Raw genomic sequence first — 27,077 nt, forward strand, 5'->3', positions numbered from 1 at the left:
AGGTATATTCTACCACCCCTGGCTATAAACATATTTAAAACATTTTCTACTTACCATCAGATGATTTTAATTGAGAAAGCACAGTAAGGAAATAGTCAAATAATGCTTTTGTGACTCAATTTGTAATTTTAGTAAGTGTGGTAGCCCTGGTAAATTTAGGATGACTCCTCATGGATTACAGAGCATACCTGGGTCAAATATGGCACATTTCAATAAGAAAGAGGTTATTCTGTCTTCCTATACTCCACATTCTGACTTCATGTTCTCCTGCTCTGTAGATGTAGAAAAGATTCACTAAGGTTATTGCAGTTGTCTGATTTTAAAAATATATATAGCAGTGGAAGGAAGATGGTGCTGAAACAATAGGGACCCAGCCTAGCTCTCTCCCACAAAAAGAGAGAATCAGGGAATCCCATGAGTCAACTATCTTAAGAAATCCACAGCTACAAATTCTAGAAGCAATGGGGAAGTATACAAACCCGAAAAGAAATCCAGATACAGCTTATATCCAACATATCTGAAATGCGAGGACCCCTCCCCCACACCTCGCCTCTGGCTCCAAGCCTCGAAAGCCATGACAGAGGGCGCCAGGGCCAGGAAGCCCTGACCTCCAGCAACACCAGCAAGAGGTAGAATCTATACACAGGAACCACACAGACCTTGTACAGGCAGCACAGATGGTGGCAGAGCCTAGAGGGGGAATTGAACGACCCTCCAACACCACGAACCAGCTCACAGCCAAACCCTGATGAGTAAGTAGTCCAACGGGTTCCCCAAAACCCCTCAGGAAAGCAGAGTTGGTGGCGAGCTACAGAACTTAACCCAGACCCCTCCCACCCTGCCCAAGAAAGACTGGCAAGTGCAGGGGGGCAAGGAATTCAGAATCCTGTCCATTTCCCCAGCAGCCCCCTCCCCCAGGACATTTACTGGAGACTGACAGGCAGGTAGGTGCTAAGATCCAGCACCTCACCAAAGGGGGCAGAGGTGTCCCTGCTCCCACCTGCCCAATAGCCTCCTCTTCCAGGCCACTGAACCTGGAGACTGAGGGGCGCTGAGACCCTGCCCTCCAACAGTGGGTAGGGGTGTGCAGGAGTCTGGGAGCCAGCATCTGACTGACCCAAACCTAAGTGGGACACCCTCCTGCTGGGAGACTCCAGCAAGACAACACCAAAGGGCCCCCACTGAGTCACAGAAAGACTCTCTGCCAAAGCAGCTGAAACACAGCAGAGACCTGAAGGGCAGATCAGCAGGGGCCAAGCTCACACTAGGAGAGCCAGAAAGGTGTGGCTCCGCCCTCGGAGTCAACATCCTCGGTTGGGCTCCTCCCCTGGGAACAGGGTAGACAAACTAGCCATCCCCCTGGGCTAGCTGAGACCTACAGCCCACTGTGGAGCCACAGGTTGGGCTGAGAGATAGCTGTGCAGCAGCACACAGCCTCCGGAAACAGGCGGCCACACCTGTTAAAGCTACAATCTCTGACCAGTCAGCAGCTAAACTAATTTGGCTGAGAACCACGTATACACAGATTCCCAGAACCACCAGCCCCAAAACAAGTAAAGACTGCCACCTACTGACCACAGAGCGAACCTACAACAACAGTCTTTGATGCCTTGGAAAGTACATTGACTTTAGGACATATATGAATAATCAAAGTACCACACAAAGCCCAAAAGGAAACAAGAGTGAAGGGACAAGAGAGATGTCACCATCCAAAGAAATGACACCTGAAGAAACAGGAAACATGACATTGTTCAAGGAGATGATCGCAGACATGACTATAGACCTATCTCTCTAATGAACACAGGTGCAAAACTCCTCAATAAAATACTAGCCAACAGAATCCAGAAACAAAATTTTAAAATTATACACTACAATCAAGTAGGCTTCATCCCACAGATGCAAGGCTGGTTTAACATTCACAAATCAATCAATGTAATACATCACATCAATACAGCTAAGGATAAGAATCATATAATTTCTCTGGATGCGGAGAAGGCATTTGACAAAATACAGCATCCATTCATGTTGAAAGCACTAGAAAAAATAGGAATAAGAGGTACATTCCTTAAAATAATTAAAGCCCTATAAGAAAAACCTACAGCCAGTATTATACTAAATGGAGAAATACTAGAACCATTTACCTTAAAATCAGAAACTAGACAGGGATGCCCACTATTTCCACTTCTCTTCAATATAATTCTGGAACCCTTAGCCAGAGCAATAAGGCAAGAGAAGGACATAAAAGGGATCCACATAGGGGAAAAAAGAAGACATGATTCTATACTTGAACAACCCAGTAAACTCCACTCCCAAACTCCTGGAATTAATAAACCACTTTAGCAAAATGGCAGGATACAAAATTAACCTGCAAAAGTCAGTAGCCTTCTTGTATGCCAACAATACAAACAGAAGGCCAAATCAAGAAAATGATCCCATTTGCAATAGCCCCAAAAGAATAAAATACTTAGGAATTAACTTAACCAAAGATGTAAAGGAATTATTTAATGAAAACTATGAATGCCTAATGAAAGAAATTAAAGAGGACACCAGGAAATGGAAAGACATCCCATGCTCATGCTAGGTAGAACCAATATAGTGAAAATGGCCGTACTGCCAAAACTGATATTCAAATTCAATGTAATTCCCAAAGACATTCTTTTCTGAAATAGAAAATACAATCCAAATAACAAGAAAAGACGTAGAATAGCCAAAACAATTCTAGGCAAAAAGAGCAATGCAGGTGGTATTACAATACCAGACTTCAAACTCTACTATAGAGCCATAATAACAAAAACAGCATGGTATTGGCACAAAAATAGACCAGAAGATCAATGAAACAAATAGAAGATCCAAAAACAGAACCACAGACCTATAGTCAACTAGTATTTGACAAAGGAGCCAAAGATATACAGTGGAACAATCACAGCCTATTCAATTATTGGTGTAGGCAAAACTGGGCAGCTACACGCCGAAAACTAAAAATTGAACCTAGGCTTTCACCATGTACAAGCATTAACTCAAAGTGGACCAAAGACCTCAATGTCAGAGCAGAAACCTTGAAACTCCTACACGATAAAGTTGGAGAGACACTGGAACTCATAGAAACAGGCAAAAAATTCCTGAACAGAATCCCAGGGTCATAACAGATTGGAGAGACTCGATAAATGGGACTACCTAAAAATAAAAAATTTCTGCACAGATAAAAGCATATTCACTAAAGTAGAGAGACAGCCAACCAAACTGGGAAAAGATATTTAACAATAATACATCAGACAAATATATATATCCAGTATCTTAATATCCAGTATCTACAGGGAACTCAAGAAACTAATCCCCCTCCAGCCCAACAAACCAATCACTAAATGGGCAAGGGAACTAAAGAGAGACTTATCAGAAGAAGAGGTTAAAATGGCAGAAAAGCATATGAGAAAACGCTCATCATCCATGGTCATAAAAGAAATGCAAATAAAAACAACCCTAAGATACCACCTTACCCCAACAAGAATGGCTAAGATTTTGAACTCAGACAATGACAGATGCTGGCAGGGTTGTGGAGAAAAAGGAACCCTACTGCACTGCTGGTGGGATTTTAAGCACGTACAGCCACTCTGGAAATAAGTGTGGAGATTTCTTAAAGAAGTGAAAATTGACCTTCCCTACAATCCTGCCATACCACTCCTCGGCATCTATCCTGAACATCATAACCCAAGATATGATAAGGACACCTGCTCAGCTATGTTCATCTCTGCACTATTCACAATAGCCAGGCGATGGAAACAATCCAGATGCCCTACTGCAGATGAATGGATGCAGAAAATGTGATATCTATATATATACAATGAAATTCTACATAGCCAACAGACAAGATAAAATAATGGCATTTACAGGGAAGTGGATGAATCTAGAGCAAATCATATTGTGTGATACAGGTCAAGATGAAATGAACAAAACACATGTGGTATCCTTAGTATGTGGCTATTAGATCCAAACAGCACAAGAGTGAGGACTCAATATTTTTGTACCCAATGCCATGGATCTGGTATTGTAATATAAACACAGCTACATAGACATACAAGTTTATGACTCTATAGATATAATGCTTTATTACGTAGATTAATATGTATATATGACATACAAACCCTCAGCCTAATTTTAATTATGTTTTAAAATCTAAGTGTCAGTAATTGCATATAGAGATTCCCTTCTTGAATACTTGTTTAACATGTCATTTGAAATACGATGTAAAAAATCAATGTTAATAAATTCTTTAATAAAAAACTAATATATATACATATCAGTTATTATCTGTAAGTAGTTGAACAAATGATTTTCCATTCAATAAAGCAGTTTATGACTATAAGGCCTCTTGGTCAATGTAACCTCTTTCCTTGCTCTTCCCCATCCCTTGCTACTCTATCTCTTCAATGTCTTAATTTAGTAGGTTATGCATTGGATTTTATGATTGCATTTTATCTATTTTTATTTTTTTTCATGCTGCTACTGGGGCTTAGACTGAAGGCCTCTCAGTTTCACTTTTTTTTCCTCACTCCAGTCTGGTGCTCTATCACTTGAACCATACCTCTACTTCTGGCTTTTTGGTGGTTAATTTGGGACAGAAACTCACTGAATTTGTGCTCAGTCAAGCTTTGAACCATGATCCTCAAATCTCAGTCTTCTGAGTGCTGGGATTACAGGCAAGCACTGTGGCTTAAACATATACCTGAATACGAGTGTTCCTTGATATAGGAGGCCTTCTCAGTCAATACAATTTTCCTTTTAGTACTGGATATCCAACTCAAGCATTTAGACTTATAGTGTAAGTGTTCTGTACTCGTATTCATCTAGCCCTGATTCTTAATCGGTCTGGATAAATTGTATTTTCAAAATGAGAGGTTTACTTATTTGTTGTAGCTTCGGCTTCTATTATAATTTCTAGTAGTATGAATATAAGTGAAGTAAACCTTCAATTAAAAAAATGAGCAAATAGATCAATGACCTGAGGTTTAATTTAGTTAGTCATTAAACTTACTGTACCTCTTTCCTATACCATGTAGGTGTTGGAATAGAATAAACTTGTGCTATATCCTCTTATTGTTTCTAATCAATAGCATCCTATTATTTCTAATCAGTAATCTAATCCCGTCAGTTCCAGGTTATTACCTGGCTTCCTGAAGATAAGCTTGGTTTCCCATCTATGATTAGAACACATGTGGGGACATTTCAGTATTCAGCCAAGAAAAAAATTTATTTAGATCTAGAGCTGACCTAGAATTTGTATGTTCAGTGGATGACCATTAGACAACTGTTGCAAACCATTTCACTCACTGATTCTTTAAGCTTTCCTATGTACTGTAGATTTTCTAAACTAGACATTTAATATTAAAATGCCACCAATCTTGGCTAAATTATTTCTGAAAGTATCTTATTACCTTTACCTCTCAAGTATTTTAGTAAGTTTAGACAAGATGAATCAATGGGCTGTATGATGCAACCTCAATAAAGAGTCATTGAATTTGTAAGCTGACCTGAATCACTAAAATAGCATGCATTTGACTGCCAGGGATGTCAAGAGGTTCCAGCACAATTTGACACTCATCTGTAATGGCAGGCAGGCCACAATTTAGGCCCTAAATAATCATCATCTTCTAGAATTCATGGCTTTGAGTATTTCCCTTCTATCAAATAACCTGCTTCTAACTTACACCATACGTACCTCAGTGTTACCCAGATGTCACTTATTTTGTTAGGCTTAAAAAGATCCTGGCTTGTGTCTTGGAAAAAAGACTCTCCTTTACTGGCTTTGATAAAGCAAGTTACATGTTGGAAGGAGCTGAAATTAGCCCTTGCCCAGTTGCTATAAAGCAATAGCGGCTTTCAAGCTCTCAGTCACCCATCAGAAATGAAATCTTGCCAGCAACCACGTGATTTCAGAAGGATGTCCTTCCTGGTCAGGCTTTCTGATGAGAAGGTGGCTTTGCTGACTCATTAATGAGAGCTATGTGTGAGAGAGACCCAAGTAAGCTATGAAATAATAAATGTTTATTATTCTAATCCTCTCAGCTTGTGGTATTTTTCCACAGGGATAAGTAACTAATGTCAATCTGACTTATTCATTCAATCCATCTGTTCATTCTAGAATGCTGATGAAGTATTTATGATCACAGCAATGTTGGCTCTGGGAATACAATGGTGAAAGAGAAAACATGGTAATTGTTGACTTGAAGAGAACTGGTGGTGGAATGGATATATTATCAGATTAGATATTTCCTTAAAGAAGGTATGGACGAAAATCACAGAATTCTGTGGGTCCATATGGCTGAAAAAGAAAGTGTAATCTTTCATTTGGAGATTTTTTTGAAGAATGAGGAACTTATGAGATCAAAAATGAGAGAATTTCTCTGGGAAAGGAAAAGGTTATTTGATGACTAGAAATAAGAGTATTTGAGGGAATGACAGAAATCTGCTGCCTTTTGGGACAAGAAATAAAAGCCTATTTGGGTAGGTAGGATTGGATCATAAAGGTCTGGTAGGCTATTTTTCAATACAAGTGTTTATCTTAAAGGAGATGGGCTACCATTTAGCCTCTTTTAGTAGGTGAGGATATAGCACAATTTGTCTTTGGAAAGAACACACTAGTGGTACTGTGAATGGTGTGTGTGTGTGTGTGTGTGTGTGTGTGTGTGTGTGTATCACAGAGAGAGAGAGAGAGAGAGAGAGAGAGAGAGAGAGAGAGAGAGAGAGAGAGAGAGAGAGAGAGAGAGAGGAGGGAGGGAGAGAGGGAGGGAGGGAGAGGGAGGGAGGGAGGGAGGGAGAGAGGGATCTAATGGGGAAGCAGGGTTATTAGAATCTCATGGGAATAGAAATTTACTAGAGGAAGTTAGCCTCAGACAAGTGTGGGAATCTGAGACACCAAGATCTAGAAAAGGAGCTTTGCCTAGAAATACAATTAGCCGAATCCACTCAGCACTGGAGGAAGCTGAAGGAACTGTTCATGGACAGGTCTATGGTATAGTGGCTGTATCTGGGCCACCCTTCCCTCTGGTATTCACCAGATCTGTTAATGGGCTCGAAGACCAATTGTTGGAAAAATGAAGTGGACTTTCTCCTGCTCTCTTTTATTTTGACTTTTGTCTGTAGTGTTCATCACCTTTTTCTCCTTTTTCCTCTCTGTACTAGGGTTTGAACTCAGGGCTTTAGACTTGCAAGACAGATGCTTTATCACTTGAGCCACATTTTCAGCCAGTTTTGCTCTGTTAATTTTTGAAATAAGATCTCGCCTTTTGTCCCAGACTGCTTCCTGTAGAAGCAGGAGTGTGAACTCCATGTTCAAATTTATCTGTTAAGATGAAGTTTGTGGACTTAATATTTACCTGAGTTGGCCTTAAAGTTTGATTCTCCCCACTCACTCTCCTGAGTATATAGGATTACAGGTGTGAGCCATTGTATTCAGCTTGTGATTTCTTTCTTTATTATGTGTAATGATAGTTTCCTAATTAGAAATATACATAAGAAATAGTGATTGTTATATAAACGAAGGAACTATTTGTTGCTAAATCTTTAAATTCACCATTTGGTACTATTTTTCTTAAATTGAAATTATTAAAAGCTTATTCTCAAACATAATTAAATATTTGAAAATGTCCATATACCTGGATTGAGGTATTTCATTTTTTTGTTCTTATTTCTTACTGAAAAAAATTAGTTATTTTATCAAAGTATGGTTATTCTCCTTTGCAAATCCAGATGATAATTAGAGATATTAAAACAAGAAAAAATTATGTTCCTAAATTGTCACATGAAAACAGTCATTTTCTTTTCTGTAATATTTATCTTCAGTTCATATCTAATCAATTTACTTTTGTTGATTCAATTACCAAAATATGGGCTAAGCCTCTGGTGCTGCATTTCCATATGATAGACTGCTGCAACAGTGATAATTTTCCTAATCTCTAATCCTTATAACTTATACTCGCTCTGCATATTGGGACTTAGATCAGGTGGTGTAAGTTTTCGCTTTCCATTAGACATGATGTCTTGCTAAGAAAAAGTGATTCCAATAACTTGTTCTCCTGAGAAAAATCCCACTTTGAAGTTTCTTGAACAACTTGCCATCTTATTTTTCATTATTGCAGCTCAATCATTTTGTTGGCCTCTGAAGTCTTCTTCCATATTAATGTTGCAAAGATAAGGCTTGTTTTGATTCATGGAATCAGGTGTGGCGGCTCATTACTTGCCTGCCAGGAAAAGCCCAATGAAAGGTCTTTTTGAATATAAGCTTGTTTTCATACATATACAATGACTTCCTGAGGCTGTAGTTGTGAAATTCTGCTGGAAATGAATGCGGGATCACAGAATAGGATGGATTATCACATAGAGATATGGATGATATGAATTCCTCTTATATTTTATATCTTTGTTTTATTTCTCCTTTACGCCCTTTATCTGTTCTACTTCATCTGTTCCTGGTGCTGTATTCCAAAGCCTTACTGGAGTCTGCAGGAAGTTTAAGAAGATAAATTCTAGCTCTGTGGGCAAGACCACTAACAAGCTTCATGGGTGTTGGATGTGTTGTTAAGTTTTGTTGACCTCACATTTTTGCACTTATGATTGAGATGTTTTTTATATCACAAAATATTGTGAAAACATATTTGGGCCTCCATGTGCTTATAGCTACAATCTCTGGAATGCTCTAAGAAGTCAAATTATTTTACTTACAATTAAAAATAAGGTGGATATGTAAAGTAGGACACAAATCTTTAACCATCCTTTTTACTAGATGTGGAAAATAAATTTACAAAGATGAAAGTAAAAAGTGCAGATCACATGAATAAAGAACTAAGGGTGTGTAACTCAGTTCTAGCAGGCCTTACACTAGGCCTTTGATCATAAGAGGGAGAAAGTGAGATAAAGAGACAGAGTTGAGGTCAGAGATAGAAAAGCACACAGCAGGATTTTAATATTCAGGAATTTTCTTCTATTTTACTTTTATTGAAAAATGAAAATAGTGTATGTATACTTAATGCATATGAGATGGTTTTATATACAGGTACATCATGAAGTGACTAGCATCATCACATAAAAGACAAAGACAAGAGAAGAAAAGCAAAGATAGGGAAAAGGAAATGTCCTGAATAGTTTGTTTTACTGAAGCCCTGTCCTTCATTACATGGTCATATCCAGGTATGAGGTAGGCTAGGAAATAAGAGGCTACCTGCTTATCTAAATATTCAGATGATTGACTGGGGGAATAGATATTTGGGGACAATTGTCAATCTCTACTGCTGAGGAAAGTTTCTTCATATGTCCATGTCAAATTCAGAAAGAGTATAAGACAAAACAGTTTCTTGTTATTAGCACACATTAGTTGAATGTGGTGGTTCATTATTCCATTTGCATGCATGTACAAATATATCAATCTCACACTCTCATTCTTCCTTATTCCACTCTTCCTTATTAAAACAGTTTCACCAAGCTAAAGTTTTACTATTCTCATAGATTTAAATAAACTATATCTATCATATTCATCCACATTTATCACTTTCTGCAGTCCTGCTTGTAGTTTCTTTTTATATTATTATTACATCCTTCTTTTTAAAAAATTTAAAATATAGGTGTATAAAATTTTATTGTTATTATAGAGGTGTCATATAGAAGGGTTATAGTTACATAAGTCAGATAAAGAGTTCATTTTCTTTTGGACAATGTCATCCTTTCTCTCTCACTTCATTTTTCCTTCACAGTTGTAGAGTTTATTTTCAACATAGTGTAAAGTGAGTTCCACTGTTACATTTGTTCATTCTTTGTCTTCCATTTCTGTGTTCCTCCTTACCCTCCCAAAGAAAGACAAACAAGACAAAAGGAAAGAAAACAAAAACGGTAACAAAGAAAAAGCCAATGACTACTAGGTTCATTTCAATATTATTATTTTATATGGTTAGACACACATATATTGCTTCTTTGTATTATTATTATTTCTTTTAATGAAGTTGTACAAAGACTTTCACTTCCATAACCAGATTATGAACGCAATGCATCTTAATTAATGTCGCTTGCATCTTTCCCCATCCTCCATTTCCCCTCAAGTTACCTAGTTTAATTTTTATGGAATATATATTGACTATAATGATTACATTTTCTCACCCTTCCTCCCTTTATTCATGTGTTCCCACTTTTTCCATCTCCCCTTCTCAAAACATGTTTAAGTTTCTTGGTATTCATTTTGTTAAATGTTCATTATGTGTTCACAGGGTTTACACCATTGGACTCTTTCTCTGGGTATAATATCCTTTAGACAGTTTGCTGATGTAAACAGGGAAGTTTCTTACTATGTCCACTGAAGTTCAAGGTGAGACTCTACTCAGTAAGCCCACTTACTTTGGTGACCCATTGCCTGCTTAGAGCAACTTCTCTGAATCAGGCCAATAAACAGTAGGAGCTAAGTTGAAACATTATTGCAGGAAATGCCTGGAGAAGTCAAGGTTTTACATTACCTTACTTTAGGTCTCCTTAACATTTTGTTATCGGTGAAGAAGTCAAGGTTCTGGTCTGAAGTATAGGATAAATAACATGCATATCAAGTGCAAATGGCTCTGAATTCCCATCCGAGTAACACCCCCCCCCCCACATACACACACACATAAAATCGTCAAGGGCTGGTGACTCACACATGTGATACTAGCTATCCAAGAGTATTAAATCTTTAAACTCTGGCAGATAAATCCAAGAGATTCTTGTCTCCAATTAACCAGAAAACAAAAGCTAGAAGTGGAGATGTAATTTGAGTGGAAGAGCATCAACCTTGAGCTAAAAAGACAAGGAGAGTATGAAGCCCTGAGTCCAATCCTTAGTATACACACACACACACACACACACACACACACACACACACACACGCCCCAAGTTGATTTTAGTTGTTAGTGTTTTCTACTGTGTCAAGATAGGATGAATTAGAACTGCCATTATAGATGTGACTTAAAGATTCTTCCAGAGGAAATTTATTGTTGCATCAAGATTTCACATGAAAGTATGGTTTTCATATTTATCCCCTTTGCCAATGGTATATTTTCCACACAGTTTTATTGATGTTATGGACCTCTGAGGCATCTGTCTTTATATAAGGAGCTCATTTCTAATATTGTGCCTTGTGTGAAACTCTAGATCTTACTGCTTGTCTTGTGACTGGCATAAAAAGATCAGAGTATTTACCTGAGATCAGTAAATCATCTTTGATTATTAGCAATAGCTTTGGACTAGGCTCACAACTCCCATTTCTAGTCCCATTTTATTTTGCCTCTGGGATGTCTTAAGTTGCTTGTGAATTCAGTTATATCTTTAAAAATTATGTTTCTATATTTCACAGATAATTTCTAAATGTTTTGTTTTGGGAGTATTTAAAGGTATCTGGCTACAAATTTGTAATGGAGAATTTCCTTTATTTCATAAAAAAAAAAACAAAAATACTCTACTTACTGGGTTACTCCTTTAATAATCAACTGGAAGATCTAGAGAGAATTTTTGTTGTTGTTTGGAGGATTTTTATTGTACATTGTCTTTCAATTCTAAAGTATGTTAAATATATCTAATGTGATGTTTCTCATATGCAATAGTAAATACACATTTAGTGTTTTGAATAATGCCACAGAGATATTAAGTTATCAGTACTAGGTAGTTATTACTTTGACTGGGACTGCTGATAACTGTGGCTGATCTTTGAAAGATCTAATTCTAAGCATGCTATTATGTTGACAATAATTGACAATTGTTATCAAGTAGCTTTTCATCTTCCATGTGAACTTTGATCGTGACTCAATTTTCCCTTGAAGAAAAATTCCTTTGGCATTTGAAGGATTCTGAGATTTCATCTATTATAATAAATTTAGAAAGATTTCTAGCAAAAAGTTCAGGAAGATCTCTGGCAAGGTCTTTCTTGACATCACGCATACAAAGCTCAAGGAATGTATTTTCTTTTGTGATAGCATAATACCTAAGAATGGTAAAGTTGCCAAGCAACAAATCTCTCTAGTTTACAGTTTGGGAGGCTGGAAATTCAAAATCAGATGATGGGCATTTGAAGAATGGGTATGGCTGGAAACAAAACAGGACAACTCTATTATGGTATTATGTATTTTCACAGTTATACAAGAATAGCCTTTCAGTAAAAAGTAACATTTGTAACTAAAATTTATTCTCAAGAATTACTGACAAAATCACTGTAGAAAGAAGAATCTGGAGGAGATTGGCAGAAGATGGCGCAGTTCAGGGTGAGACATACTGGCAGTGCAGGAGACAGTCCTCTACCAGAAACTAATCCTAAGTAAGCTTTAGGACCACAGAGAATTCATGCAGAGAGGAAAAAAAGGAAGAATACCAGCGCAAAAAGAGAGCGTGGAGCTCTGCCATGGAGCGGCCAGGGAGACAAAGGCTCTTCTGAAACAGAGCAGAGAAAGCACTCCACAGCAGCACAGACCCGCCGGCTGCAGACAGAGCCACACAGAGCCTGCACGAGCCCAGAGCCCACACCCAGCCGTGCATGGACCTGCCAGCTTCATGGAACCGGAGAATCCAGCAATTTGTGAGTACCTCTAAGAAGTTTCCACTTCTGCTCAGGGAGCAGCATTGGGAGGGAGCCCCTCCCTCACCAGCTGAGAGCAGCACCATCTTGACTGCTGGCAAGGACCCAGGCCAAAGCAATTGGAGCCTGAGAGGTATTGCTGACAGCGCCATCTTTCTAAGTGGCAAAAGAATTCCCAGAGATCCCTTAGCCAGAAATCCAGCCCCAGCGCTGCTGAAGTCCATCCCCTGTGCCCACCACAGACCTGATAAACAAAGCAGCCCGTGGATCTCTCAGCTTTGTTTTACCAAACAAGCAATCTCATCCGAAAAACCGCAAAGCCAAATCACAAGAGAAAAAGGCTTTGTGAAGTGTATAGATCCTAAATTTAGTGGAGACACAAGTTTCCTATCCTGCCCCCACCAAAAAAAACCAAAACTGAAGAATACCCTTTAATTTTTTTTATCCCATTACATTTGCATTTCTAATGTTCTTATTTTTCTCTTTGCCATTTAACCCACACCATTTTTTCTAATGTTATGATTCATTCCTTTTTTTAAAAATTTTTTTCTTTTTTTTCTCCTCTCTTCAATCCTGCTGTCACTGTGGTCGTTCCTAGAAACACAGTGACAGCTCTGGGTACAGTTTGAATAAAAACGATATCCATATTGATACAGTCACCTGCTTTTTAAACTGCTGGTTCTCAACCCTAGTATCTCTTGGGTAAGAACTCAGAACAGTGAGGAATCTCCCTGCACCTTTTCTTTTCTTTTTTGTTTTTGTTTGTGTGTGTGTATGTGTGTGTGTTTTGTTTTCTTTTATTTTGTTGCTGTTTTGTTTCTTTTTTCTTTTTTTCTTTCTTAAATTGGTATCATTGAAATCTCCTATATCAACCTCTCTCTTTTCTCTATATATTCTTATTTTGATAAGTTTTATCTAAGTTCCTCTAAACTTTCTACACAAATACTCTCTGTCTATCACCTTAGGTCAGTTATCCTTACATGATACCCTTTCTTCATTACTATAATATTCTTACACTCCTGTATTATTCTTTTCCTACCTCCCTTGTCATCTTTCATATTATTATTTTTCTATCTCTGGTCCTCTGTTCATCCTTCAACTCTTATAATGCATGGATCTACATTTGATGGTTGTTGAGCAATGCTGTGTATCTAGGTGTTCAATTATACTCTAGGTCCAGAGGGACTTAAATACAATAGAGATTGGATTGAGGGGCTTATTATTTTGGTCATAAATTGGTCATCTGTGATTGTATTAGATTTGTATGTAAGTGTACAAAAAGAAAGAGTGTTATTACCAATCTAAAAGAGTTAATATCTATTGTCAGCCAACTAAAAAGGTCTAGGTTGGTTATATCTGAAAAATTATAATCTTGTTTAGTATTATTCTTGCTCCCATCCTCAAATGGGCAGAACAAGAAACTCAAGAAAATTGTCAAATCAAGGAATGACATCTCCCACCCAACATAAACAGGCAATGGAGCAGTCGGGGCAAATCTAGAGTAGAGCCTTCCAAGTGCTATACAAATGCAATTGATAAACATCATTAATGAAAAATGTGAAAACATAAAGAAAGAGATAAGGGAGGAAGCCACAGCTAAACAAGAGGAAATCATAAACAAGGTGATATGTGAAAAAGGGGAAGCATAAAGGAGGCCATAATAAAGGTTTTTCAAAGAAAAATGGACGAATTCATAGAATCCACAAACAAAAAGGTGACTGAATTCCAACAAATGTCCAAAGAGAATAAAGCTGTTGAGCTAACCACTCAAATGGAAATCAAGGAGCTAAAGAAATTCATACATGATTTAAACAAGAGATGAAAGACATGAAAAATGAGCAATTAGAAGCAACGGAGATGAAGAATAAAGTAGAAGCTTTGATAACAGGGTAGACAATGCAGAAGAGAGAATTTCCGGGGTTGAAGATAATTTAGTTGTTATAGAAAAAGAACAGAAAATGAGTCAATTCAAATCTAGGGAATATGAGAAAATGCTAATGGAGGACCAAGATACAATTAGGAAGCCTAATTTAAGGCTAATTGGTATTGAGGAGGGTCTAGAGAAAGAGGTCAATGGTATTGGAAATATACTTCAGGGAATCATCTCAGAGAACTTCCCAAATATCCAGAAGGGCAGGCCCATCCAGATACAAGAAGCTTTTAGAACCCCAAACAGACCTGGCCAGAAAAGGACATCCCACCGCCACATTATAATCCGAACTGGATCAATAGAGACCAAAGATAGGATCTTAAAAGCAGCAGGAAGAAGAAAACAATCACCTATAAAGGCAAACCAATCAAAATAACCCCAGATTTCTCAGCAGAGACCATGCAAGCAAGAAGAGATTGGAACGAAATATGCCATGCTCTGAAGTCAAATAACTACCAACCAAGAATACTATACGCAGCTAAGCTCTCATTCATAACTGAGGGAACAATAAAAACATTCCATTCCAAGGAAAAGCTTCAACATTAGGTAGCAACAAAACCAACATTACAGAAAATTCTCCAAGATGTTCTACACATAGAAAACCAACACAAATGTAATACAGAGAAAGACATGGCACCTAAAACTCATAACATCTAAGTACCACAAAAACTATCAAGACACAGGCCCTAATGAAAGCTTGTAAAGGGCCGGGAGTTTGGCCTAGCAGTTAAAGTGCTTGTCTAGCATGCATGAATACCCAGGTTCGATTCATCGGTACCACATACATAAAAAAAAGCTGGAAGTGATGCTGAGGCTCAACTGGTAGAGCTCTAGCCTTGAGAAAACCGAAGGACAGTGCTCAGGCCCTGAGCTCAAGCCCAGGACGGGCAAAAAAAAAAAAAAAAAAAAAAAAAAGAAAAAAGAAAGCTTGTAAAAATGGCAGGAACTAATAAATATTTCTCAATCCTGACTCTCAGTATCAATGGACTTAACTCTCCAATTAAATGACATAGATTATCTAGTTGGGTCAAAAAACAAGATCCATCGTTCAGCTGTCTTCAGGAGACACATCTTATCCAAAAAAACAAAAACCATTTCAAAATGAGAGGTTGGAATAAACTCTATGAAGCTAACGGACCCATAAACAGGCTGGAGTTGCCATCCTCATACCAGATAAAATAGACTTCAAACTAAAATTAGTGAGAAAAGACAAAGAAGGTTACTACATACTACTAAAGGGATCTATCCTCCAGGAGGAAATGACCATCCTAAATATCTACACACCGAATCCCGGAGCTCCGAACTTCATCAAGCAAACATTCCATTCACTGAAACAATACATAGATCGAAACACAGTGATTGTTGGTGACTTTAACACACCACTCTCACCTTTGGACAGATCAACAAGGCAAAAATTCAACAGAGAAACCTTAGAATTGAACAACTACATAGACCAACTAGATCTAACAGACATCTGCAGATTATTCCACCCAGCAACAACACAATATACGTTTTTCTCAGCAGCACATGGAACATTTTCCAAAATAGACCACATTTTAGGCCATAAAACAAACCTGGACAGACTCAGAAACACTGAAATTATTCCCTGCACTTTCTCAGACCACAAGGGCATCAAATTGGAACTGAACACACATCTCCTCCAATGAAAACCCTGTAATGCATAGAGACTGCACAACACATTGTTGAATCACCAATGGGTCATTGAAGAGATCAGAACAGAAATCCAACAGTTTGTGAAATTTAACAAAAAGGAGCACACAAAATACCAGTTCCTTTGGGACACGGCAAAGGCAGTACTCAGAGGAAAATTTATAGCTCTGAGTGCCAACAACAACAAATTTAAAAAGTTGCAAACCAACAATTTAATGTGTCACCTTAAGCTCCTGGAAAAAGAGCAACAAACCAACCTTAATCCCACTAGAAGGAAGCCAATTATTAAAATCAAAGCAGAATTAAATGAATTGGAATCCAAAAAAACTATAGAAAGAATCAACAAAACAAGGAGTTGGTTCTTTGAAAGAATTAACAAATTGACAAGCCCTTAGCAAATCTTACCAAAAAAAGGGGAGCATACAGAAATAAACAAAATCACAGACAAAAATGGTAATATCACTACAGAAATTACCAAGATCCAGAGTATCATGAGGGAATACTTCTCAAAACTTTACACCAACAAATTTGAGAATCTAGAAGAAATGGATGAATTCCTAGCCAATATTAACATACCCACACTGAACCAAGAAGAACTAACCCAACTAAACAGGCCTATTTCAAGCACTGAAATAGAAATGGCAATAAGAGAACTCCCACCTAAGAAAAGCCCAGGGCCAGATGGATTCACAGCTGAATTCTATAAGGTCTTCAAAGCAGAGATCACACCAATACTCCTCAAGCTCTTCAACAAAATTGAAAATGAAGGTTCTTTACCAAACTCATTCTATGAAGCCAGTATAACCCTCATCCCCACACCAGACAGAGATTCATCAAAGAAAGAGAACTATAGACCCATTTCTTTGATGAGTATTGATGCAAAACTTCTCAACAAAATACTGGCCAACTGTCTTCAACAACTCATCAAAAAAACTATACACTATGGTCAAACAGGTTTCATCACAGGGAGGCAAATCTGGTTCAACATACGAAAATCAATTAATATAATTAAACACATCAACAGGAGCAGGGACAAAAATCACATGATTGTCTCAATAGATGCAGAAAAGGCATTTGACAAGATCCAACACCCCTTTATGTTAAAAGCTCTGGAGAAACTAGGAATCCATGGAACATTCCTCAATATAATAAAGGCTGTTTATGACAAACCCACAGCTAGTATTATACTTAATGGGGAAGAGCTAAAGCCATTCCCTCTAAAATAAGGAACGAGACAAAGATGCCCACTCTCTCCACTCCTCTTTAACATAGTATTAGAATTTCTAGCCAGTGCAATAAGGCAAGAAGCAAGCATAAAGGGGATGGATCCTAATAGGGAAAGAGGAAGTAAAACTATCCCTCTTTGCTGATGACATGATCCTATATTTAAAGAATCCTATAGACTCTACTCCCAAGCTCTTTGAGCTGATTCAAAACTTTGGAAGGGTAGCAGGGTATAAAATTAACCCTCAAAAATCAACTGCCTTCCTCTACGCCAACAGTGAGAGGAATGAGGCAACAGTAAGGAATGCAACCCCTTTTGTAATAGCCTCAAAGAAAATAAAGTACCTAGGAATTACCTTAACTAAGAAAGTAAAGGACTTTTTTGATGAAAACTTTAAAATCTTGAAAAAGGAAAGTAAAGCAGACCTGAGGAAATGGAAAAATCTCCCATGCTCCTGGATTGGAAGAATCAATATCGAGAAAATGACAATATTGCCAAGGGCTATCTACAAATTCAACGCCATACCCATCAATATCCCAATGGCATTCTTTAAAAAAATAGAAGAGGCAATCCAAAATTTCATATGGAATAATAAAAGACCCTGTATAGCAAAAACACTTCTTAGCAGAAAGAACAGTGCAGGAGGAATTTAAATACCAAACTTTAGACTATTAAAGAGCTATAATTATAAAAACAGCTTGGTACTGGCACAAGAACAGGCCTGAAGACCAATGGAATAGAACTGAGGACCCAGATATTAAACCACAGACCTATGGCCACCTAATCTTTGACAAGGGAGCCAAAAAAATAGAATGGAAGAAAGACAGCCTCTTCAACAAGTGGTGCTGGCAGAAGTGGTTAAGCACATGCAGAAAACTAAAGTTGGATTCTTCTTTGTCACCCTGTACTAGAATTAACTCCAAATGGATCAAAGACCTGGAGGTAAAAGCCGACACTCTGAAAACTTTACAAGAAGGAATAGGAGATACACTAGACCTCCTTAGCACAGGTCGAAACTTTCTTAATAAGGACCAAGAATCACAACAAATCAGAGAAAGGCTGGATAAGTGGGAATGCATTAAACTGCAGAGCTTTTGTATAGTAAAGGATATAGCTAGTAAATTAATTAGGAAGCCTACAGAATGGGAGAAGATCTTCACCAACCAAACAACAGACAAAGGCCTCATATCTAAAATATATCAAGAGCTCAAAAAATTGAATCACTCCAAAACTAATCTCCAAAGTAACAACCATCCCATTAAAAGATGGGCCAAAGACTTAAAGAGAGTCTTTTCTGAAGAAGAAATAAGAATGGCCTATAGACACATGAAGAAATGCTCAACATCTCTGGTCATAAAAGAAATGCAAATCAAAACAAATCTAAGATTCCACCTCACTCCAGTTAGAATGGCCAGGATCAAGAAAACTAATAACAACAGATGCTAGAGAGGATGTAGCCAGGAAGAATCTCTACTACACTGTTGGTGGGAGTGCAAACTCATTCAACCACTATGGAAAGCAGTATGGCAGTGCTTGAAAAGGCTAAACATAGATCTCCCCTATGACCCAGCAATTCCACTACTTGGTATTTACCCAATCATCCAGAAACAAGGACATACTAAATCCATTAGCACAATGATATTCATTGCAGCACTATTTACCATAGCAAAGATATGGAACCAACTTAGATTTCCCTCAGTTGATGAGTGGATCAACAAGATGTGGTATTTGTACACAATGGAATTCTATGTGGCTGTCAGAAAGAATGACATCGCCCCATTTGTTAGGAAATGGAAAGACTTAGAAAAAATCATATTAAGTGAAGTAAGCCAGACTCAAAGGAACTTAGGCTCAATGGTTTCCCTCATTTGTCATAATCAGCAGAAACCTTGGGCTCTCCTAGCAGAGATTTGCAATAGAGCAAAACCTTGATAAAAAAGGCCATATAGTAGGACGCTAAATGAAAGGATCTCTAGGATATAGAAACATAAGCCATATAATGAATGATTGTTCTTCTTAAGGTACTATGTTATCTCTCATCTCTTTTGCTGTCCCTTGGTTATCTCATATTGTTACAGTATCTCACTTTGTTACCTGATATATTGGTTATATTTGTATTTGGTTATTTGAAATTGGATAGGGAACGGGGGAATAGAAGATGAGGGGTGGTGGTGGGGGGAGGGAAATAGGGACCAAGACACGTGAAAGGGTATCAATGTAGGGGATTTAATGAACCATCTATCTGGCAAATATCATGTAACCCTTCTATTAATTACAATAAAATATATGAAAAAAAAGAAAGAAAGAAAGAAAGAAAGGAGGAAAGAAAGAAAGGAGGAAAGAAAGAAAGAAAGGAGGAAAGAGAGGAACAAAGAGAAATGGAGAAAGAAAGAAAGAAAGATAGAAAGAAAGAAAGAAAGAAGGAAAGAGATAAAGGGAGAAAGAAAGAGAAAAATAGAAAGGGAGAAAGAAAGAGAGAGGAAGAAAGAAAGAAGAGGATAAGAATAGGGAGGGAGGAAGGAAAGAAGGAAGGAAGGAAGGAAGGAAGGAAAGAAGGAAAGGAGGGAGGGAGGGAGGAAGGGAGGGAGGGAGAGAGGGAGGGAGGAAGGTAGGAAGGGAGGGAAGGAGGAAGGAAGAAAGGAAAGGAAAGAAAATTAAGAGGGAGAAATTACCTTGAGCATGTTTTTTAAGTAATTCTCTTCAAAATTTTTAATGTATTCAAAAATTCTGCTTTAGTAACTTTAACTGGAGAGAACGATTAAATAAGCAAGGGACAGAAATCACAAAATGAATTAGCTTTTAAAAGGCTATAATGGTGATTCTGTTTGATATTATTCGTTAGAAAGGGACCAAGTTAGATTATTGGGAGGGAGTTGTGGGAGGGAATTGGGGACAAAAACATGAGAATGAGTATCACTGTGTGGGGAGTAATGCACCTACTATCTGACAAATATAACTGTAACCCCACATTACAATATAATTTTTTTAAGAAAAGAAAAAGATAATAGTGGTGGTTGGAAATTGAATAAACTAAATACAACATTGTAAAAAAAAGGAATCCGGATTAGCCTTTAAATAAATAAATAAATAAATAAATAAATCATCCCATGTTTTCTGTAGATAGATTTGCATTAAAGCATATCTCTGAAGATAACTGACTTTGAACCAGCAATCAATATATCAAAATGATTCGAAAGGTTCTTACATTTTTTTCCTACTGACTGGAGTTTTTGAATCATAAAGAATTAAAAGTTTTATTACTTATAAAGGTGATGTACATAGTTTTTACAGTTACATAAATCAGACAAAGAGCCCATTTCTTTTGGGACAATGTCACCCTTCCCTCCCTCTCTCTTGATTTTTTCTGCCTGTCCCCATGTACAAATTGTAGAGCACATTTTCAACATAGTGTCTAGTGAGTACCACTGCTGCCTTTGTTCACCTTTGCCGGGCCATTTCTATACTTCCCCTTACATTCCCAAAGGCATATAAATGGATAAACAAGACCAAAAGAAAATAAAATGAAAGCAGCAACAAAGAAAAAATATTGCTGTTTCATTTGTTACAGTTCATTTCAATACATATTATTTTGTAATATGCCAGATGCATGTAGGAATGGAACCTTTGTGTCCCACTCCTAAGAATATCATCCTTTACTGTCACAGGGTGTGAATGCCTAGAGTACAGTATAATTTATCCTGTCACAGTGTACTTTAGGTCTAGCTTCCTCGTATGAGAGAAAGCATGCAGCATTTGTCTCTCAGAGGTTGGCTAACCTCATTTAACATGATTTATTCTAGATCCTCCCATTTTCTTTTTTTATGCTTAAATTGCATATTTTTATTGTAATTAATAGAAGGGTTACGGTTTTATTCACCAGACAGAAGGAGCATTACTTCACACACATTGATACCCCTTCTCATGATTTTGTCTTCATTTTCCTCCCCCCGCCCTCTCCCCTCATCTTGTTTTTCCCTCCTTCCCTTTCCAATTTCAAATAAATAATCATGCATATAATATATAGATAGCAATGTAAGATACTGTAACAATGAGAATAACCAGGAACAAAAGAAATGAGAAATAACATAGTACATTAAGAACAACAATCACACATTATATGGTCCTTGTTCACATATCCTGAGGTCCTTTCATTTAGCCTCATCCTATATGGCCTTACATATCTTGGTTTTGAGCTATTGTAATCCTCTGCTAGGAGAGTCCAAGGTTTGTACTAATTATTACAAATGTAGGTCCTCCCATTTTCTTGCAAATGACATAATATTGCTATTTCTAATAGCTGTGTAAAATTCCATTGTGTACAGATACCACATTTTTTATCCATTCATCTATTGCAGGGCTTCTGGGCTGTTTTCACAACTTGGCAATTGTGGAAAGACCATGGATGTGCAATGAACATGGATGTGCAAATATCCTTACAGTATCCTGGCTATTGATATCTAAGATAGATGCCAAGGAGTGGCATTGCTGGGTTGTAAGGCAGATCTTTCTTTGGGTTTTGAGGAACCTCTGCACTGCTAAACCAGTGGGTCCCCTAATTCACGTTCCCACCAACAATGCAATAGGGTTCCTTTTTACCCACATACCTATCGACATTCACTGTCATTTAAATTCACCATGTTGGCGATCTAACTAGATGGAATTGCACTTATTGTTTTGATTTGTACTTCCTTTATGGCCAGGGATAATGAGCATTTCTTCATGTGTTTCTTTGCCATTCTGCCATTTTCTGAGCAAACAGAAGGAATTTTAGAGGTTTTTCTGACATTCTTTTCTGTAAGAATGAACTCAAATCTCAAAGCAACATCAATCACTCTTAAAGGTTTAATCACTTGAAAGGTTCTACTGTTATTCAACTGAATCCCATTAAGAATCAAATTCTGACAAGAATTTGGGAGGGAACTAACCATACTCAAGTAATGACAAAATAATCTTAATGTGTGGTTCTCTTTTCTTTATTTTTTGTTGATTTTAGGGCTTAAATTCAGGGCCTGGGCATTATCCTGCACTTTGATGCTCAAGGTTATTGATCTACCATTTCTGGTTTCCTGGTAGTGGGTTTCTGATTGAGTCCCATGGACTTTCTTTTCTTGGCTGGCTTTGAACTGCCATCCTCAGATGAGTAGCTAGGATAACAGGTTTGAGCCACTAGAGGCTGTCCCATCACTTTTCTTCTTTGAGTTTTTTCTTCCATTTTTTGGATGTATGTACAGTCATATAATCATCTATATATATGAAACAAAATGTCATGACTTGTGGAGCTAACCACTGGACCTTGAAATATTTCTTGAGAAAAGACACCTATCCCCAGATAATGTGTACTTTCTTTAATTTATCTTTGGACTTTTTCAGGACATAAAATTCAGAATATTCATGTGACTCAGACTTAAAAAGGCCAAATTACAAAAATACATTGAAGCATTTCTGTTGACTCATTTAAGATCTTTTTTTAAAAAATAATATATGGAGATGTAGATTAAATACTCTTTGGGATCATGCCCAAATAGATACAGCATGGTATATTAACATGCTTTAAGCAGGCGTAGTTTTAAGCCTGATGCATTTAGACCAGTTAATGTAAAGCTACATGTTTTTAATTGTTTTCTTGTTGTGTTGTTCTTACAATGACATTTTCACAGCTTTGCTTTAAAATATGAGAATGAATATTACAGATTCTCTTTTATTTGTATCCTTCTGGCAAAGTTTTAAAACACTCATAAAATAATCAGGGAAATTGTCTCCACCAACAATTATGAGCAAAGCTACTGAAGTTGAATGCCTCTAAGTGAAGCTTTGAGAATGATGTTAATTTGTTGTAAGACATGTTTTTGATGAGTATTATTATAAAGGGAGAAAAAATGACATAGACAGATTTTTAAAGCCTCTAAAGATCCGGAAGCACAATGATAGAAAAACTCTCTTCCTTTGTCCTTTAATATTTTGAAGGAAAAATAGAAAAGGACCCATTTTCAGTTATGATTCTTTCAAGGGGCTTCTCCCAAGTGAAGGTGGCTCTTTTAAACTTCAAATTCTCTATCCTTTACAATAATGATGAAATATGTCACCTTTGCTCCAATTTTAGTATATGAAAAGAATCCAAGATTTTCATGATGCCACTTCAAAAATTTCTATTTCCTGGTACAATATAAGATTCTTTTTCAAGCTCTAGCCATATTATTGATGATGTCAAATAAAATGGGGATTTTCTTTTTGGACAAGGACTATATCTCTACTAGAAATAATTTTCTCTTTCTTGGGAAATCATATTAACCACCATTTACTCAAGAATGATTTAACCACCTTTAATTTTGGAGTTGGAGAGCTGTATTTCCAGTGAGTTATCATCTGACACTTCTACAAAGACTATTTCTCTAAGTTTGAGCTTATTCTCTTCAAACTGGGCTTTCCTCATACTGGATAGACATGGAAAATTGGACACTCCCTTAGGTCTTACCTATTAGACAATTGCTTTCCCCATCTTCAACACAGACCTTCCTTTCCCTCCTTCCCTAAAGACACATGGCCTCCATCTCAGAGCCTTCTCTCACTCACGTTCTTTTCCTGAAACACACATCTCTTTATTATCTTTACTATCCTGTAAGTACAGATAATATCAAAAGCTCTCAGTCCAGAAGAGACACTGGTAGCTGAAAGAAGAGCTTCATATGGAAAACCATGATGGATAGTGGAAACACCATTGTAATAATTTCTCTCTATGATCCTTTTCCCTGACTACTTGGTAACTTTTTGAAATACTGCTCTGTGTCTCATTATCTTATCTTTAACATTTAACCAAAAATTCCCAGTAAATATGACTGTGCTTTGATTGCTTAAAATAGATAGTCAGTAAATATTTAGTAAATACATGTAGTGCTCCTGATATACAATTGCAGAAATATTATGATATAAATCTTGATAGCATTTTTCTTTCCCTTCTCCGATAAGCTCCAGTTACCAGCTTGCTGACAAGATTCAGATTTATGTGAGATCATAAATTCTGAAGCAGAATCCCAGGTGCTTTTTGAAATTAGCATAATATAGTTCATGTATTCCACTGCAGACTGATTTTGAAATTCAAAGCTACAGTATTAAACTGTGGGACAGATGAGGCTCTTAGAAGGAATTTGTATGAGGGAATTATTCCTTCCACTCATAAGGGAATGCCTCTCCTCATATCCCTTGCAGGATTATACTTTGCTGTTGATCTAAGGCTGAAAAAAGCTAGTATAAAGTTCTGGTCCCTTTGTACACAAACTATATAATTAATACAATTTTCTTTGAGGCTCAGTGACCTTATCCATAAATATAGGTAATAATATCTACCATGATTATTTCACATGGACTGGGTGACATTTGAATGAACTAATGCTCACAAAAGAAATTTGAAAAATACCAATTGATGTGGAAGTGTAAGATATAATTAGTAGTTAATATGTACCAGTTTATTTGTAAGATTAAAATTGAAGGAAGTGAATATTTTTGTGTAAAAACAAATAATATTTCCGAATTTATTTGAAAAAAGTTATCTGTTCTTCTACTTCTCCCTTTATCTTTATTTCTTTTTTGTCATATTTTAATTGTAATGTATAGAGGGGTTATACTTACAGTTGCTAGATAGTAGGTGCATTGCTTCTCACACATTGATACTCCTCCTGTTTTTGTCCCCATTTCCCTCCCCTTACCCCCTCCTAATTTGTTCCAGTCCTGAGGCTTGAATACAAAGCCTGGCACTGCCTCTGAGCTTCTATTGCTCAATGCTAGTACTCTACACTGGAGCCACAGCTTCAATTCTAGTTTTTTGTTTGTTTCTTTTGTTTTTAGTCTATTGGCAATCGGAATTTCATAAACTTCCCCTTTTGGGCTGGCTGTGAACTGTGATCCTCAAATCTCAGCCTCCTAAGTACCTAGGGGCATGAACCACTGATACTCAGCTCTTGATAAATACATTACCTAATACTAGCCCATCGGTTGAATGGTTACAGTGTACTAGAACTCATATAGATGATCCTAGTTAATTATAACTGCAAATCTATAAATTAGAAATAATTAGCCAGGCATGGTGGCTCATGCCTATAATTCTAGCTACTCAGGAGGCTGAGATCTGAGCATCACAGTTCAAAGCCAGCCTGGGCATTAAAGTTCTAGAGACTCTTATGTCCAATTAACCTCTAGAAAACCGGAAGTGGCACTGTGGCTCCGGGATAGGGCAGTAATCGTGATCTGAAGAGCTCAGGAACAATGCCCAGGTCGAGTTCAAGCCACATAACCAACAAGAAAGAAAGAAAGAAAGAAAGAAAGAAAGAAAGAAAGAAAGAAAGAAAGAAAGAAAGAAAGAAAGAAAGAAAGAAAGAAAGGAAGGAAGAAAGGAAGGAAGGAAGGAAGGAAGGAAGGAAGGAAGGAAGGAAGGAAGGAAGGAAGGAAGAAAGAAAGAAAGAAAGAAAGAAAGAAAGAAAGAAAGAAAGAAAGAAGAAAGGGAAAGAAGAAAACTAAAACTCTTCCTTGTACTGCTGCTGAGGAAGTATAGCATTGTAGCATCCAAGCTTATTTTTTTGAAGTTGTCAAAAAAAAAACCCAAAATGAAATAGTTCTACAATGCTAGGATTTCCTCTTGTTAATGAATTCTTTTTTTTATTTCTTCTGTACTCTTCCAAGTATTATAATAGGTATGTAGCATATGCAAGTGTATACATACCCTACTTTTGTATGGGGTACTTGAATTTAGGGCCTTGTGCTTTCCCTTAGCTTTTACACTCAAGGCTGGTGCTCTACCACTTGAATTACACCTCCACTTCCATCATTTTGCTGGTTAACTGGATATAAGAATCTTAAGAACTTTTCTGGCATGGATATCTTCAAATCATGATCATCAGATAGGAGCCTACTGAGTAGTTAGGATTACAAGTATGAGCCATCAGGCAGAGATTGGGATGAATTATGAAAGAGGTGACAGTGATCAAGATGCATTTACTCACAAACTGACACATTGAATTCAAACCCTTGATACAACTACTTATACTAAGAATGATAAAAGTAGCATGTTAAGATAATAGAAAGAGAAAATATTTTCTAATAATAATCTGTACAATGTGCTGGAGTATTCCCTAGACGAATTTTTCCTAAAACAGAATGTATTATTCATTGATCTGTTCTTAAATGTAGAATCATGGATCTTTTTCTTCAACCAATTATCAATTACCATTCTCAGAATCATTTTTCAGAATCAATTGTTTTCTATCACACTACTTCAAGACAAAATAGTCCCCTGTCTAGAATATAACAAACATGTAAATTAATCATGCTTAAAGGTTTGTGGATACGTTTTTCTTCAAAAGATGTGACATAGATTATAGGTCTGTATGATTTATTCTAATAGCATATCTTACAACTATCTATGATTACTTTTTAAATTTAGTTTTATTGTAAGTGTGATGTCAGAGGGGCTACAGTTACCTAGTAAGACAATGTGTACATTTCTTGTCAAACATTGTTAACTCCCCCCTCATTTTCTTCTGCTTTCTCTCCTCGATCCCCTGCCTAAGCCGTAAAGTTCATTTCAAACAGTGTACTGTGAGTGCTGCGGCTACATTGGTTCACCCATTGTACTTTGCCTCACTATTTTACTGTTCCCCTTTGGATAAATGTGTACACAAGACATGGAGTAC

At 37.1% G+C, this 27,077-nt stretch overlaps 1 protein-coding gene across 3 annotated transcripts in view; it reads left to right on the top strand.

Annotated features, from left to right (window-relative positions):
* LOC150061399 (uncharacterized) overlaps window positions 1-27,077 on the top strand; it is a 342,050-nt gene that overhangs the window by 300,396 nt on the left and 14,577 nt on the right. For 2 of the 3 annotated variants that reach the window (XR_016535820.1, XM_090333681.1), the window contains exon 1: window positions 12,275-12,571. The exons of the other annotated variant lie outside the window; for it this stretch is intronic. Coding sequence is in view for 1 of the 2 variants with exons in the window: in XM_090333681.1 (XP_090189807.1) it covers window positions 12,530-12,571 (42 nt within the window). In the remaining variant the exon portion in view is untranslated. Of the gene's footprint in view, window positions 1-12,274; window positions 12,572-27,077 lie in introns of those variants that run through there. 3 annotated transcript variants of the gene reach the window in all.

Source organism: Megascapheus bottae, chromosome 6, assembly GCF_031878675.1.
Source record: "Megascapheus bottae isolate mThoBot1 chromosome 6, mThoBot2.hap1, whole genome shotgun sequence".
In the NCBI taxonomy this organism is placed as follows: Eukaryota; Metazoa; Chordata; class Mammalia; order Rodentia; family Geomyidae; genus Megascapheus; species Megascapheus bottae.